This window comes from Hyaena hyaena, unplaced genomic scaffold (assembly GCF_003009895.1).
Source record: "Hyaena hyaena isolate Hyena2069 unplaced genomic scaffold, ASM300989v1 scaffold_202, whole genome shotgun sequence".
NCBI lineage: Eukaryota > Metazoa > Chordata > Mammalia > Carnivora > Hyaenidae > Hyaena > Hyaena hyaena.
Genome location: NW_024080832.1, coordinates 445,289 through 463,002, shown reverse-complemented (window position 1 = coordinate 463,002; position 17,714 = coordinate 445,289). Strand labels below are relative to the sequence as shown.

Here is a 17,714-nt window from a genome sequence, read left to right as displayed (position 1 = left end):
GTAATTAAAAAGATAATTACGGTGTTGGTGAAGATATGGAGAAATAATAACAAATGTTGGTGAAGATGTGGAGTTCCAATTGTGGAACTCTCAAACACTGCTGGTAGGGCTGTAAAATGGTGGAGCCACTTTGGAAAACAGTCTGGCAGTTCCTCAAAAAGTATCAGTTGCCATTTTACACAGCAGTTCTGCTCCTACTTGTATACCCAACAAAGTAAATGCTCACATAAGAGCTTGTACTTGCATGTTCATAGTGGTATTATTAATACTATCTCAAAAGTGGAAACAACCCAAATGTCCACCAACTGATAAATGATAAACAAAATGTGGTATATCTGTATAATGGAATATTTTTGACCATAAAGAGGAAAGAAGTGCTGATTCCTGTTACAGCATGGATGAATCTTAAAAATATGCTAAATGAAAGAAGCTAGTCATAAGAGACCACATATTATGTAATTCCATTTATGTTAAGTATCCAGAATAGGCAAATCTATTGAGACAGAAAATAGAATAATGGTTACCAGGTTAGGGGGAGTAAGGAGGGTGGGGATGATAGCTGAAGAGTCAAGGTTTGGAAGAGGGTAATGAAAGTGTTCTAAAATTGATTAAGCTTATGGTTGCACAACTCTGAGTATACTAAAAACCATTCAGTTGTACATATAATTTTTTTAATGTTTATTTTTGAGAGGGGGGAGAAGCAGAGAGAGAGGGAGACACAGAATCTGAAGCAGACCCCACGCTCTGACCTGTCAGCACAGAACATGATGTGAGGCTCAAACCCACAAGCTGTGAGATCATGACCTGAGCCGAAGTCAGACACTTAACCGTCTGAGCCACCCAAGTGCACCCATTCAGTTGTACATTTTACATGAATGTGTCTATGATATGTGAATTCTATTTCGATAGAGCTGTGATTAAAAAAGAAATAGTGGCTAAACGTTTCAAGTTTGGTGAAAAACAGATTTATAGAATCCAAGAAGCTCAGTCAGTTCAAAGTAGGATAGATAAAAAGAAAGCTACTCGAGGCACATCACAGTCATATTGCTAAAAACTAAAGATAAAGAGAAAAATGAGAGCAGCCAGAGGAAAATGACTTCTCACATAGAGGAGAACAGCGATATCGATTAATGGCTGACTTCTCATCAATAACAACAGAGGCAAGAATACAATGGGCTGATACCTTTAAAATGCGGAAAGAAGTTCTCAACCTAAAATTCCATATCCAGCTTAAATGTTTTTTAAAATGGAAAGTAAAATAAAGACATTTTTAGACAAATGGAAACAGAGTCCTAGTAGCACTATAAGAGATACTGAAGAAAGTTCTTCAGATTGAAGAGAAATGATGCCAGATGAAAATTTGGATCTTTAGGAAAGAGTCAAGAACACTCGAAATGTAGATGTAAAAGAGTCTATTTATAAAAATTATATATATTTTTTATTCTCAATTTCTATAATAAGGCTGTGGGTCTTGTGGGTCTATCACATATGTATGGTCATCCTCCCGTATCCACGGTTTTGCTTTCCATGGTTTCAGCTACCTGTGGTCAACTGCAGTCCATAAGCAGATGATTCTCCTTTTGACATATCATTAGAAGGTCAGTAGTAGCCTGATGCTGTGTCTTAGTACCTACGTCAGTCACCTCACTTCAGCTTATCATGTAGGCATTTTATCATTTTATATCATCACAAGAAGAAGAGTGAGTAAAGTAAAATGAGCGATTTTGAGAGAAACCACATTCACATAATTTTTATTGCAGCATATTAGAATTGTTCTGTTTTGTTATTAGATATTGTTAATCTCTTATTTGCCTAATTTATAAATTAAACTTTGTCATAATTCTGTTTTAATAAGAAAAGAAACATAGTATATATAGGATTCAGTACTGCAATTTCAGACATCCACTCGGGGTATTGGGACATATCCCTCATGGATAAAAGGGGACTATTATATATGTAATATGTGTGACAATTATGGTCCACAGGTGAATGACAGTAAATGAACTATTTTGTTGCAAAGGTTTCTAAATTTTTATTTGAAGTAGTACAATATTAACTGTAAATAGATTGTGATAAGTTTACATTTTGTATTCCCAGAGTAGTCACACTCACACCGGTAAGGAGGTTTAGCTAAAAAACTCATAAAATAATTATAATGAAATACTAAAAGTAATTAGGTTAACCTAAAAAGAAGGCAGGAAAGAGTAATAGAGGAACAAAAACCAGATGAAACATTGAATGCTAAACCAAAATCAACCAATCTCAATAATTACATTAAGTGTAAATGGATTGACCACTCCAAAGTAATGGCAGAGGTTGTCAGACTAGACAAAAAAGGGGTAGACACAAATAGATTGAAAGTGAGAGGATGAAAAAAGGCACACCGTGTGAACAGTAAGCACAGGAATGCTGGAGTGGATATTATCATCAGACAAAATAGACTTCAAGACAAAGATTACTGCTAGAGATAAGAGGGTGCCTGAGTGGCTCAGTGGGTTGCGCGTCCAACTCTGGATTTTGGCACAGGTCATGATCCCAAGGTTGTGGAATTGAGCCCTGCATCAGGCTCCACGCTGAATGCGGAGCCTGCTTAAGATCTCTCCCTCTCCACTCCCCCACCTATCCCCCTCTTGCCCTCCCCCTACTCAATCTCTCTCTCTCAAAAACTGCGGAGATAAACATTTCATAGTAAAAGAATAATTTCATCAGGAAGACAGTGGCTCAGTTAAGTGTGGCTTAATCAAATGTGGCTGAAATCAAGTGGCTCTTGATTTCAGCTTAGGTCATGATCTACATGGTTCATGAGATTGAGCCCTGTATCGACTTGGAGTCTGCTTGGGATTCACTCCTTTGTCTCTCTCTCTCTCTCTCTCTCTCTCAAAATAAGTAAACTTAGAAAAGACACAATCATTAATGCATATGAACCTAATAAAATAGCTTCAATACACATGAAGTAAAACCAAACAAAAGCCAACAAAAGCAAATCCACAATTACAGTAGGGTGTTTTCAATACTCCCTCCTCAGGGTTGATAGAAAAACTTGCAGAACATCAGTAAAGATATAGAAGATCTGAATAACATTATGCATTGCCTTGCCTAATTGACATTAATAGAACACTACATGTAACAACTAGAGAACAACATTCTTTTCAAGTGCACAGGGAATGTTTTAAAAAATAGACCGTACATTAAACTATAACATTTCTCAACGAGTTTCAAAATATTGAAAACTTATATAGTATATTCCCTGACTACAGTGGAATAAGTTAACAAGATGACTAAAAAGCCCCGCACATTTGGACTATTTAAAATACATTTCTAAATAACACATGGTCAAAGAAAACATTTTATGAAAGAGATTAGATAATGTTAGCTAGCTGGCAATGAAAATTCAACATATCAAAACTCATAGGATATAGCAAATAAAGTGAGTGCTGGGAAATATGTAGGTTTAAATGCTTATATTAGGGAAAAGTTTAAAAATCAGTGATTGAGGTTTTCAACTTAAAATGCTAGAGAAAGATGAACATAATAAACCCAAGTAGTAGAATAAAGGAAAAATCACTGACATTGAATATAGGACAAAAATAGAGAAAATTAATGATGACAAGAGTTTTTTTTTAAAGATCAATAAAATTAACCTTTAGTGAAACTGATCAAGAAAAAAAATCATAAATACTATCAAGGGTGAAAGAGGGGATATAGATAGATCTTACAGATGTTAAAAGGTAGTAAGTGATTATCAATATCTATTGTCAAAAAACTCAACAACCTAGTTGAAGTGCACATAAGTATTTGAAAAACAGAACAGTAGAATTGACTATGAAATAGAATATCTGAATAGCCCCATGTCTATTAAAAAATTGCATTTGTTATCAAAACTCTATTTTATAAAGAAAACTCCGGGTCCAGATAGTTTTATTGATAATTTCTGTTGAACACTTGAATAAGAAATAGTACCCATTTAACACAAATTATTTTTGGGAGATAGAGAAGGAAAACACTTCCCATCTTGTTTAATATGTCTATCATAATCTTGGTAACAGAAACCTGACAAAGATTTTGCAGACGTTGCATTGCAGACGATGTGGATGTCGATGTAGAACTCCTATGGTTTCTTAAAAAAAAAAAAAAAAAGTTAACAGAACTAATAAATGAGTTTAGCAAGGTTGCAACATACAGGAACATATAAACATCAGTTTTCATAGAGATTGGAAATGAAGAAGTAAGGGGCGCCCGGGTGGCTTAGTAGGTTAAGCGTCCGACTTTCGCTTAGGTCATGATCTCGCAGTTCGTGGGTTCGAGCCCCGTGACGGGCTCTGTGCTGACTGCCAGCTCAGAGCCTGGAGCCTGTTTCAGTCTGTGACTCCCTCTCTCTGACCCTCCCCTGCTCACGCTGTCTCTCTCTCTCTCCTAGAAAGGAATAAAAGATTAAAAAAAAAATTGTAAAAAAGTGAAGAAGTAAAACTATTTACAGATACAATTGTTTACATAGAAAATCCTAAAAAACCTACCAAACAACCACTAGAGCTAGTAATTGAATTTAGTAAGGTTGTAGAATACAAAGTCAATATCGTGACACCTGGCTGGTGCAGTTGGAGGAATGTGGGACTCTTGGTCTTGAGGTTGTAAGTTTGAGTTCCATGCTGGGTATAGAGACTACTTAAAAATTTAAAAAAACCCAAAATCCATATGAAAATAACACTTTTACTTCTATCTTCTAGCAGCAAACAGCTACTAGAAGTTTCCTTTTTAATAGTTTCAAAAATATATAATATAAATTGAAAAAAGTTATAAAAAGATGTAAACTATAAAATGTTGCCTAGAGAAGTTAAAGAAGACGCGAATAAATGTGACATACCTTGACTATATACTGTCTTCAAGGATACATTGACTTATCCTTGTGAATATGTCAGGCCTTCCTCAGTTGAGGTATGCAGTTCCAATCAGAATTTCAACAGGTGCTTTTTTCCCCCCTTCTACAAAAATTGTCAGGCTGATTTAAAAATTTGTATGGAAATGTAAAGTACTTAGGATGATCAAAATAATCTTGGGGAAAAAAAGCGAAATGAGATTTATACTTTTTTCAGACTTAAAATGAAACTACTGTAATAAGGCCAGTGTGGTATTGGCATAAGGATAAGTAGACCAGTGAAACAAAATAGAAAGTTCAGAAATAAACTACTGTAGGGGTACTTGGGTGGCTCAGTTGGTTAAGCATCCGGCTGTTGAGTTTAGCTCAGGTTCCTGAGTTCGAGCTCCATGTTGGACTCTGCGCTGAGAGCATGGAGCCTGCTTGGTATTCTCTCTCTCACTCACCTCACTCACTCACTCAATCTAAACAAACAAACAAACAAACAAATAAACTACTGTATATAAATTGCACCTTAAATAACACAAAACAATTTAAAAATCCAATACTGGAAACAAAATTCCAGGAGAATTTTCTTCTAAGAAAAGCATGTATTTGCTCATGTAGAAATTTTGTGAGTAAAACCTATTAGGACAAACTTCTAAGATTGAAAGGCATATTTCATCACATGATCCAGGATGGAATAATGTTAGCTACTTTAATGATTGAGATATTTTGTTTAGATAATTTAGGGGTCCTGTATTTAAGTCCACAGCTTGATGTGTTACATTTTTGCTAAAAGTCATGCCTATGGTGTGGCTGAGCAGTGAAAATGCTTTGATACGGATTTGCTTAGGAAGCTTAGAAACCAAGACCCGGGCTGTGATCACCTTAGTGGAAAAAAATAGTGAAGGAAGCAAAACAAGTATTTGCAGACATATTTACTTTTGTGGAGTTTCAATTTCTTTGGGACCTGAAGCAGACTGATTATTGCAACTTATTGGCTGTATCATCAGCAATCAAAGTACTGAATTACAGGGTCTAGGGTAGTGGGAAAGTTGAACGAATGCTGGGTTAAGTCTCGTTTCTGTCATTTATTTAGTCCCAGGTTTACCACTGGCTAGCTGTGACTCTTGGGCAAGTCATTTAACTTTCTGGCCATTTGCAAATTATAGATTTGAACTGAATATTCCTTCTACTCTGAAATTCTGTGAATCTAAAAATCTAAGAATCCTTACTTCCTAACATTGTGGTACATTTTCACAAAGATATCTGAGAGTCTTTCTCTGTTGTCTCTTTGGCAGATTGCAATCCTCTGGCAGAAATGAAACCTGATCAAAATCTGTTTTTCCAGCTTGATTTCATCTTAGCTTCTATGCTCTGTAACAGTAACAGATGGCCAGAAAATGTTTCCCCACATACTTGAAGTGGAATAGCAGGCTTCCATTAGCCTTTTCAGCAACCCTGGAATCAGAGATATCATCCTCAATTAGGAACACAGATGCTGAATGAAGTGGTTTCAGATCAGATATCAGATCTGGTTACCTTGGTTGAGCAAACCTCGCCAGTCCTTCTCCACAACTGGCCCCATGGATTACCTTTTTACCTATTCTTTGTTATTACTGTAAAATGCAGTCAAAATCTGTTGAGGAATTCTTGCTGCCTTTTTTGAGAAGCTAATAAGTTGATAGTCCACTTTTTGTTGAATCCTAAAAGTAAATTGATAAATGTATTATTGTTCCTAGGGGAGAACAGCCATGGTGGTCCAGCAAACCTGCATGTAATCTCTGTAGAGAGATTCTCTACTCTGATAGCCAAACTTATATAATGAAAGGAAATTTTTCCTCTTGCTTATTCTTCTGTACCCTACTTGGAAATATGATCACTTTTCATCCGGGACCTCATCTACTTTGAGGTCGGAAGACCGGTTCTTCGGGGATTTGTGTTTGTCCAGTTGTTCCTCTGTGTTGGTGCTATTGATGAGGGCCGTATGCCAAGAGGCTGATGACTAGTCCTCACTGAGGTTAGTCTCTAGTCGTGGCTGCCTGGTGTTCACACACTTGTAGTTGTTTCCAAGATAAGTCCACCTGGTTACTATCAGGTAGCAGGGTTCTTTTACCTCTACAGAACTGCCCTGAGAAGTCAGTGCTGTCATTTGCCAGATGACATGGCTACAGAGTTCATAGAATTCTGGTGATTACCACCTGTAGGCTTGTTGTTTTCAATTGGTTGGTCTTGCCTTTACAAGCTTGATTTTGGCTAGATTAATTGATAATTTTGTTCCCTATCCTCGGTTCTCTTGTGACCCAGTAGTACTAGAGGGACAAAGGATGAAAATCTATTCTTGGAGCCAGAGTGGGGACTCTGGAAAGGCTTTCTGGGGAATAGTAATTTGATTTTAACCTTGTTCAGATTTCAATTTGTAGACACCTGGATGGAAAGGATAGAAATAGGCATACTAGGAATGGAGGATGATACATTGAGATAGAAAGAGATCAGAGCAGTTGTCTCTTGAAGAAAGCTTGAACCCTAGGATTATAATCTAGGCCTCCTAAATCTATTTTTTAAAAGATAATAATGTAATCCTTTTTTAAAGGCAGCAGTGGAGTCCAGAAATAATAATTAGTATTTATTTATTGAGCATTTAACAAATGCTAGATATTTAGTGTATGTTAGTTAGCTCTGTTAATCCCACCAGTCCTGTGAAGTTGAACAGTTTGCCTAAAGTCACAGCATTAGTGAGAGAGCCAGACTTTGAGCCCAAGTCTAATTCTAAAGCCTGTACTCTTAAACACTAAGCCATGATAAGAATAGAATTTGAACATTCTTTGTTCTTGAAGAATGGATTTATGCATCTCTTTTCCATTGGAAACCTCTTGTTTTCCCTTCCTTGAATCCCTTTAGCTGATTAACTGAAAACGCAAACCATTTTCAAACTTTAGAGAACAGAAAAATCACCCTGAGTTTGTAAAATGCCGATTCCTTACTCCCCTCCCCATTGTGATTCAGCATATTGGAGTGTAGCCCAATAACCTACATGCTAAAATAAACATATACACCAAGGTGATTCTACCCATGTGATCACAGGACCATAGTTTGAGACACATTGCCCTAAATGCTGGCAAGGTTAGGATGAAATGTAACACAGTCTCGTACTTTTTTATTCATGGCTGGAAAAATGACATGTATTTTATATGGAGCTGGAAATAGAGTTAGATTTTGCATAGAACACAATGTAGAAGTTAGGTACAGGGTGCCTATTTAGTAGAATCACTTGGAGAATGTCAGTGCTAGCATGTGTGTAACTTATTGCTGACTGTGTTTGTTTCATTTTATTCAAAGTATGTTTCTCCTATTTTTCAGAGAGGTTTTTATCATAAGGAAAATAGCGTGTCTAAGTGACTCTCAGCCTTTTCTCTCCTGCAATATTGAAGGTGTCCTTACTTCCATCTCTGACAGTGTCTCATACCTACCATGATTCTCTGTTGAGGCAGGAAAGTGGGGTCTTATCCCAATCTGTGGGGAGAAGAGGACACATACAGTTACAGTCTTTAAAACTAATATTTTGGGGCGCCTGGGTGGCTCAGTCGGCTCGGCGTCTGACTTTAGCTCAAGTCATGATCTCACGGTTCGTGGGTTCGAGCCCCGCATCGGGTTCTGTGCTGGCAGCTCAGAGCCTGGAACCTGTTTTAGATACTGTGTCTCCTTCTCTGTCCTTCCCCCACTCATGCTCTGTCTCTCTCTCTCAAAAATAAACTATAAAAGAAATTAAAAAAGAAAATAAAACTAATTTTTGATCTTCAAAAACTCTTACCTTTAAGACTAATACTTCTGAGGGTGACTCACCCCAATTTCTGAGCTGCTGTGGCTTTCCTGAATACATAAGAGCAGAGGAAGGGTTGCTAGGAGGAAATAATTGTAGTATCTTTTTTAAATATAAAAGACTTGAAAAAGAAGTCCTGCCTGTACCTAGTGGTTATAAATAATGTTGAGTTCTGTTTTCTGTGTTCTTTCCTTCCCACAGGACTGTGTTTCCTCCCTCCAAGTTCCTAAGGGTCATGCACTATATATTTTCCTTTAGTTTCAATTGTTGTTATTCTTGTTTTATGTAGTAGAAGTGTTTAATATGTTCTTTTTTTTTCTTCCTTTCACACTTCAGTCCTATTTCCTTACAGGTAACCGTTCCATGAAGGAAAAGAGAAATTCTCTTTCCCTCCATAGCAAGTTAGTTTTTAGATGATAGGAGCCATTGTAGAAAGCTTGTCTTTTGAGTTCAGAGAATAAAATTGGTTCATACCCAATAAATGTTGACTAAACACTTTTTATGAATTAAAATCAGTAAAAGTATGTGTAAGGGTATAGGATTTTATTTTACCCTATTTAAAAGCTAATAATTAGCCTGTTGTAGTTTATGGATGCTGACAGAACACATGAGACTCCTGGATCAGAGATAGAGGACTTTATTACTCACAGCCGAGCAAGCAGCCTAAGCATATGTTTGCATTAATTTCCCTTTGCCCCCTTAAGTCCCACGGGAATGACACAATGGACCTAGATGGATGCTTGTACATATGTTATAGGAATGGAACTTTGAAGTAAGTGGTAAGCAAGCCTGCTCTTTGTCCTAGGGTGGGGCACATTACTTTATCCCTCAGAGCTGATCTTGGCAAACCCAATCCTGAGAAGTGGCCTGGGTAAGGAGTGGTCAGGATCATGTGTTCTTGGCATACTTAGCAAGACATGTAGGAGTGTGAGAGACCCATGGAGGAGTAGCTCTTTGAACAGTAAGTGCATACAGTAGGTAATTGATAGAAATCTTAGAACTACTATGATATATTTGCCATACAAAAATATAGAGAGAGTAATATTGCCATACAGTCACCTTCCATACAGTCACCTCCCAATGTGAGAAATAATTATTTATACAGTTGCAGCTTTCTGTGGACCCCTCCCCTGTCCCACAGGTAAGCAGTTTCCTGAATTTGTTGTTATCATGCCATTGCATTCCTAAGAATCCGTAATTATCATATAGTACTTTTTTTTGCATGTTTATAAACTTGTAAAAACTTTTTACTATCATTTAAAAATTGTTAAAGAGCCTTTTTACATAGTACCATTTTACGCACTGTAGAAAAAAATTAAGATAAAACTTGTGCACATCATGACATTATAGTCCAAGGTAAACCAAAACCACTAAAATATAGCTTAGTAGTGGAAAGGGTGTATGTGAAAAAAATAAAAGTTGGTAAACAATATGTAACTTTAAAGTCAATTATTAGTATCTAATATATATAAGGGCCGAGTATAATTATAGATGGAGGACAAGAGACAATTCATTATTGAGGTGGACAGTAGTGACTCTGAGAGGCAGCAGCAGTGAGAATTCCAGGGATGAGATTCATCTGGACATTTTGTCATACAGGAGAGAGGGATATGCTGTGAGGAATTGCTCTTAAATTGATCTAACTGAAAGAGAGAAGGGAGCTGGGAGTAGGTAGGCAGCAGGATAGTTAGCTGAGAGGTATGTGGGTATGCCAGGTAACCATTTTGATTAGGAGGGATGCCTAAGACTAAGCCTCTGACCTCACAGGGCTTCACATCTAATTATACAGGGGTGGTTACATACGGGAGAATTAGAGAACATCCTAAGACCCTCTATGGTTATGACTTAAATGTAACAGATTTACAGATCTTAAGTGTAACAGATTCCAGAGATGTAGGAGAAAAAAGTTTCCTGTGAGTTGCAGCACTTGGGGAATGAAAGCCTCAGTGAGAAGTCTTGCCTTGGGCCCGGCATGGCAGACTGTGATGACGATGTTCCAGGAAAGGGGTGGCAAGAGCACATGAGCAGACTGGAGACAGTGAGCATGGAATAGTGAGAAGACTGGCCTGTGTGAATTATGTCCAGGCATCTTGACCTATATAGTTTCCCATGGTCTGTATTTTGCTTATTGCACGCTTATGGTGCAGTTCAGCGTTTCCCTCTGCCCTCTTTATTTCCTGCAAATTTGCAACTGGACCTAGTACCATGATGAGATTCAGGTTCATTCACTTTGGCAGGACTGTAGGTAAGGGGGTTATTCTTCTGTCACATGAGTAAAGGTATGTGTAAGATTCTGGGGTTTCATTTGACCTTCCTTGACAAGCCAACAATTAGCCCATCACCATTTTACATTCTTTTTCTTTTTTAATTTACCATTTTAAAAAAGTTTGTTTATTTTTGAGAGAGAGAGAGAGGCAGAGAGAAAGAGTCCCAAACAGGCTCTGTGCTGTCAGCGCAGTGCCTGACCTGGGGCTCGATCCCACCAACCATGACCTGAGCCAAAATCAAGAGTCAGATACTTAACTGGCTGAGGCACCCAGGCACCCCCGTTTCACATTCTAACGTCATAGAACTCCCTTGTCTGTTTCAAGTAGTGTTAAAAAATATAACTTGCTTTCTGAGATATCCTGGTTTGTCTACTCTTCACCCAACCCCTCACCCTGCTTTTGTTTGTACAGTCTCTTTTCTGCACTTGTCTTCCCTATCTTGCTCAATTTGGATTCCTCTACCAGCAGTTTCTTTTCAACATGGGTGCCCTGTCCTAAGAAAGAACCTTGGTTAGTTCCTTGAGTTTCTAGGGCTAGCCTGCTCCAGGTCCTTTGGACCTCAATGGGAATCTCTTGCAGTTGACTACACCTCACTAGTTTCAATTGCTGTGATCAAACTGGCCCACATTGCTTTTCAGTTAAAACTTGGTAATCTTGGAGTTCCTCTGTTCTTTGGTCTGTCAGATGCCTCATTGCTTCCGTGTTGATTTGCACAGCTGCTTATAGCATGTGCGTCTGTGGCTATTGATGTTTTTTCCCTCCTGCTTTATCTGGGGGTTTATGAGGCTCCTTTATCTTCTAGTTTTGTTATAAAGGTTATCCGTGGGCTTTTGGTGTTGCTGTCTAGTTGCTCTGTTTTTACGTAGGGATTCAGAAATACCAAAAATCTACCAAAATATAGCAGTTGCCACTGCTATAGCCATTTCTTCAGAACCACTTGAGTAGAAAGATGATACAGTCATGAGTAGAATGATAGGTCTCAACTAACGCCTTACTTGGCATACAGACAATGGGGTCATTAGTCAACATTTGTTCTTTAATTTTTTTTCTTTTCTTTTCCTTTTTTTTTTTTTTTTAACTTTCTCTTTTCTCCAAACTAAAAAGCGTTATTGGCTATAATGCCCGTTTAGTGGATTTCCATGGAAATAATAACTTCTTATCTTTACTCTTTTCAGGTTCACCAAGAATCTTTCCCCGGACAAAATCAATTTGAGCACTCTGAAAGGGGAGGGTCAGCTGACCAACCTGGAGCTAGATGAAGAGGTTCTACAGAATGTGCTAGAGCTGCCCACCTGGTTAGCCATCACTCGGGTCTACTGCAACAGGGCCTCCATCCGGGTGAGAACGGGGGTCAGAGTGCTGTTGCTGTCCTTGGCCAGCGGGCATGCTTTCTTGAGGGCCAGCTCCCACAAACCTGAGTCTTTGCTTTCCTCTTTCAGATCCAGTGGACAAAGTTGAAGACACACCCCATATGCTTGGTAATGGCCTTTCTTGACTGCAAGTAATCAAATGGGGATGGCTGGGATCGGGTTTTAAAAGATGAGAGAGAAGATGGGGAGGAGTCCTGATAGGCTATCCTTTTTGGGAGTGGTGATTGCTCTGTCTGACTGTGAGCTTCTCTCTGAGACAGAGTGACTGTTGCCTGGGTTTATCCTGGTATTGCTGTGAGGTACAGTGTTAGCATTGACACACAAGACCCAGGAGTCCTGAGTTGGTTGTTTTGCTTTTTGTGTTTTGTAACAAATTTGCTACCCAGGTTCTACTTTTAGATTTCCTTTGGAATCCTGACAGAGGAAAAATTAGAAATGTAGTTCATGTTGACTATCTGGTGATTATCAGCTGAAAGCCCTGATGTATGCATCAAAGACTGAAATCTCCAGGAATAGTAATCTCTGTAACTTGGATTTATGTTTTAGCTTTCTGCTATGAGCTAATCTCATGCTTGTCATGGAGTTCTGCTGCTAATGGACATGGAAGAGGGAAGATGAGGCCTCTTTTTGCATTTCAGTTTGTGCATTCATTCGACAAACATTTAATGTCTGCCCACTGTGGGCATAGCACTCAACTAGGGATTAGAGCATTGGGATGAGTAATCCACAGTGTGTACCACATGTGGGTTTTTGTGCTGATGCTTAGCTCTTCATGGCTTTTATTTCAGTGTCTGGATAAGGTAGAGGTGGAGATGAAGACATGTGAGGAGCCTCGGCCCCCCAATGGACAGTCTCCCATTGCCCTCGCTTCAGGACAGAGGTTAGTTGCTTAGGGCCCTATTAATTGTATTCTAATACATTAACTGTTCCATGTAAACTTTTTCTCCAGTTTGATTGAGTGTCTGACTCTTGGTTTTGGCTCAGGTCATGATCTCATGGTTCGTGAGTTTAAGCCCTGTGTTGGGCTCTGATAGCAGAGATTCTCTCCCCCCACTACCCGCCCCCCGGCTCCTCTCCCACTTACTCTCTCCCAAAAAACAAATAAATAAACATTTAAAAAACAACCTTTCTGTGGCACCTGGGTGGCTCAGTTGATTGAGTGTCTGACGTCAGCTCAGGTTTATGAGTTCGAGCCGCACGTCGGGCTTGCTGCTGTCAGCCTTTCAGCACAGAGCCCACTTCGGATCCCCTGTCCCCCTATCTCTGCCGCTTCCCCTTGAGCTCTCCCAAAAATAAAACAAATAAAACAAAAAGTCACTGCTGTACCTAATGTCATCTAGGTTTTCTCTTATGCTGTCTTCCAGGAATTTTATATCAGTTTGTTTTAAAATTTTAAGTTGTTTTAAAATTTATTTTTTAATTATGTAAAATACAAAGTTAAAGTTCCAAAGGTAAACATAAAACAAAATATGTTATATGTATGTATGTTTGTGTTGTCCCCTTTCTTACATAGAATATAGCATACCATAAATACTTCCCACATTGCCTTTTTCTTTTAAAAGCATATCCTGGAGATCACTCTATAGAAGTATATAGAGCAATGTTACTTATTCCTTATTCCTTTTTTTTTTTTTTAAATAAGTTTTACGCCCACTGTGGGGCTTGAACTCATGACCCTGACATCAAGAGTCGCGTGTTTTGCTGACTGAGCCAGCCAGGCACCCCCCTTTACTCCTTTTTGAATTTACAGAATACTCAGAATATTTTTGGGAGGCATAATAGTTTATATAGCCAGTTCTCTATTGATAGATATTTGAATTATTTCTGGTTCTTTTGCTGCTACAAATAGTGCAATGATAAATGACTTTGTTCATGAGTCACTTAGTATTTTTCCAGCATATATTAACTCTTTATTTATTTTTAAAAATTTTATTTAATCTAGTTTTTAAATTTACATCCAAGTTAGTTAGCATATAACGCAACAGTGATTTCAAGAGTAGATTCCTTAATGCCCCTTACCCATTTAGCCCATCCCCCCTCCCACAATCCTTCAGTAACCCTATTTGTTCTCCATATTTAAGTCTCTTATGTTTTTGTCCCCCTCCCTGTTTTTATATTATTTTTGCTTCCCTTCCCTTATTTTCATCTGCTTTGTATCTTAAAGTCCTCAGATGAGTGAAGTCATATGATATTCGTCTTTCTTTGACTGACTAATTTCACTTAGCATAATATCCTCCGGTTCCATCCACGTAGTTGCAAATGGCAAGATTTCATTCTTTTTGATTACTGAGTAATACTCCATTGTATATATATACCACATCTTCTTTATCCAAATGTCGATGGACATTTGGGCTCTTTCCATACTTTGGCTATTGTTGATAGTGCTGCTGTAAACATTGGGGTCCATGTACCCCTTCGAAACAGCACACCTGTATCCCTTAGATAAATACCTAGTAGTGCAATTGCTGGGTCTTAGGGTAGTTCTATGTTTAATTTTTTGAGGAGCCTCCATACTGTTTTCCAGAGTGGCTGCACCAGTTTGCGTTTCCACTCTTTTTTTTTTTTTTAAGTTTATTTATTTTGAGAGAGGGAGGGAGAGAGAGAGAGAGAGAGCACGTGCCAGGGAGGGACAGAGAGAGAGAGAGAGAGGAAGAGAGAATTGCAAGCAGGCTCTGTTCTGGCAGCATGGAGCCCAACGTGGGGCTCAAATCCACAAACTATGAGATCATGACCTGAGCCAAAACCAAGAGCTGACAGCTTAACCAACTGAGCCACCCAGGTGCCCCTTCCAGCATATTTTAAAAACCATTTTATTGAACTATAATTCACATACCATAGAATTCATCCATTTGAAGTATACAGTTCAATGGTTTTTAGTATTTACACCATGTTGTACAACTATAACCATGATCAATTTTAGAACATTTTAATAACCCAAATCCCATACTACCTATTAGCAGTCACTCCTCATTGTCCCCTGCCTTAGCCATAGGTGGCCATTAATTTACTTTCTGTATCTATTCTGATCATGTCCTATAAATGGAATCATTTACTCTGTGGTCTTTTGTAACTGGCTTCTTTCACTTAGCGTAATATTTTCAAGGTTTAGGTATATTGTAGCACTATCACTAGTTTACTCCTTTTTATGGGCAAATAATATTCTATTGTATGGATGGATATACCACATTTATTTATCCATTCATCAATTGAGGGACATTTGGGTTGTTTCTACTTTTTTTGCCAGCATATTTTGGGATAGTTTCCTAGAAGTGGGACTCCTGGGTTAAAGGGCAAATGCATGTGTAATTTTAATAGAAATTGCCCGATTCTCTTCTATAAGGATATAACTTTATGTTCCCATCAGCATTGTGTACTATTCCTTGTTTTCCCATAGCCTCATCAATAGAGAATATTGTCAGACTTCAGGATTTTTGCCTAATCTAATAGATAGCACATGGAATTTCAGTGTAGTTTTTTGGTAAATTATATTGAAGTGTAACATGTTGAAGAACAAATCATGTAATAGTTTAGTGATTCTTTATAAAGTTAACACATCAAGAAATAGACTACTAACTTCCAGAATTCCAGAAGCCTCCCGTGCCCTTTCTAGTCATATCTACCCCCAAGGATCACTTTTATTGTGATTTCTAACACCGTACATTAGTCTTCCCTATTGTTAAAGGTATGTAAGTGTAATCATATAGTGTGTCATCATTTGTGTCTGGCTACTTCAGCTCAACATGGTATTTGTGAGAGCCATCCATGTTGTTACATATATCTGTAGTTCATTCATCCTCATTACTTATATTATTCCAGTACATGCCACAGTCTGTCCAGTTCTATTGTAGATGGCCATTTGGTTTGTTTCTAGTTTCCGGCTCTTAAGTATACTGTTGTTATATGGAACTATCTCTTTCTCAACCTAGACCTAGGCACCGCAAAGAATGAACTTTTCTGTATGAAAATTAAACATATGTAAGAAGAAAGCGTAGTGCTACCGTGAATATTCTTGTACATATCTCTGGTGGACACATTTCTGTTTTCTATGTGTCTAGCAGTAGAGCTGCAGGGGCATAGGCCGTGCATGTGTTCTGCTCTAGTAGATCCTGCTAGACAGGTTTCCAAAGCACTTGCACCACTTTTCCTATTGGCAGTGTATGAGAGTTCCAGTTGCTCGCGCTTAGTATTTTTTATCTTTTTATTTTAGCCATCTGATAGGCGTGTAATTGTATCACATCATGATTTTAATTTGCATTTTCTTGATGGTTTGTTTATTGGAATTTTGAATATCCTGATTAATAAAATATTGATATAAGTATTTTTCCTAGTTATCTCATGGGTTCTTTGTCTTTTTCATATTAATTTGTAGAAGTTTTTATATATCCTAAAACCAAGTCCTTAGTTACATACATGTGTTACAAATATCTTCTCCTACTCTGTGGGTTCACTATCACTCTGGTTTTAGTCTTCTCTTTTTCTTATTGACGGATAACTGATGTAACATTATATTAGCTTCAGGTGTACAATAAAATGATTTAATATTTATATGTATTACAAAATGATCACAATAAGTCTAGTTAACATCTGTCACCATACTTTATTGCTGCTTTATTATAGTTATTCTAAATCGCCTCCTCTGTATTCATGTCTTTTTAACAATTTTTTAAATTGTGGTAAGAAACACAATATAAAATTTATATGAAATTTACTATCTTAACCATTAAAATATTTTTTTAATGTTTGTTTATTTTTATGAGGGAGAGAAAGAGCACAAGTAGGGGAGGAGCAGAGAGAGTGGAAGACACAGAATCCGAAGCAGGCTCCAGGCTCTGAGCTGTCAGCACCGACTGACGTGGGGCTCAAACTCACTAATTGTGAGATGACCTGAGCCAAAGTCAGATGCTTAACCAACTGACAGATGCAACACCATCCAGGTGTTCCTTAACCATTTTTTTTAAGTTTATTATTTTATTTTGAGAGAGAGAGAGAGAAGGTGAGCAGGGGAGGGGCAGAGAGAGAGAGAATTGCAAGCAGGCTCCGTGCTGCCAGCGCAGAGCTTGATGTGGGGCTTGAACTCACAAACCATGAGATCATGACCTGAGCTGAAATCAAGAGTTGGTTGTTTAACTGACTGAGCCACTCTGGCGCCACACCATCTACACCATTAAAAAAATTTTTTTTTATGTTTTATTTATTTCTGAGAGAGACAGAGAGAGAGACAGACAGAGTGAGCAGGGGAGGGTCAGAGAGAGAGGGAGACACAGAATCCGAAGACAGGCTTCAGGCTCTGAGTGAGCTGTCAGCACAGAGCCCGATGCGGGGCTCGAACCCATGAATCATGAGACCATGACCTGAGCTGAAGTCAGACGCTCAACTGACTGAGCCACCAAGGTGCCCCTAAA

General features: G+C 38.2%; 1 protein-coding gene across 1 annotated transcript in view; it reads left to right on the top strand.

Annotated features, from left to right (window-relative positions):
• Positions 1–17,714, top strand: part of UHRF1BP1 (UHRF1 binding protein 1) — a 73,467-nt gene that overhangs the window by 17,990 nt on the left and 37,763 nt on the right. Inside the window, exons 2-4 of the mRNA XM_039241796.1 lie at positions 12,118–12,280; positions 12,382–12,420; positions 13,101–13,192. Coding sequence (XP_039097727.1) covers positions 12,118–12,280; positions 12,382–12,420; positions 13,101–13,192 — 294 coding nt within the window. The remainder of the gene's footprint in view (positions 1–12,117; positions 12,281–12,381; positions 12,421–13,100; positions 13,193–17,714) is intronic.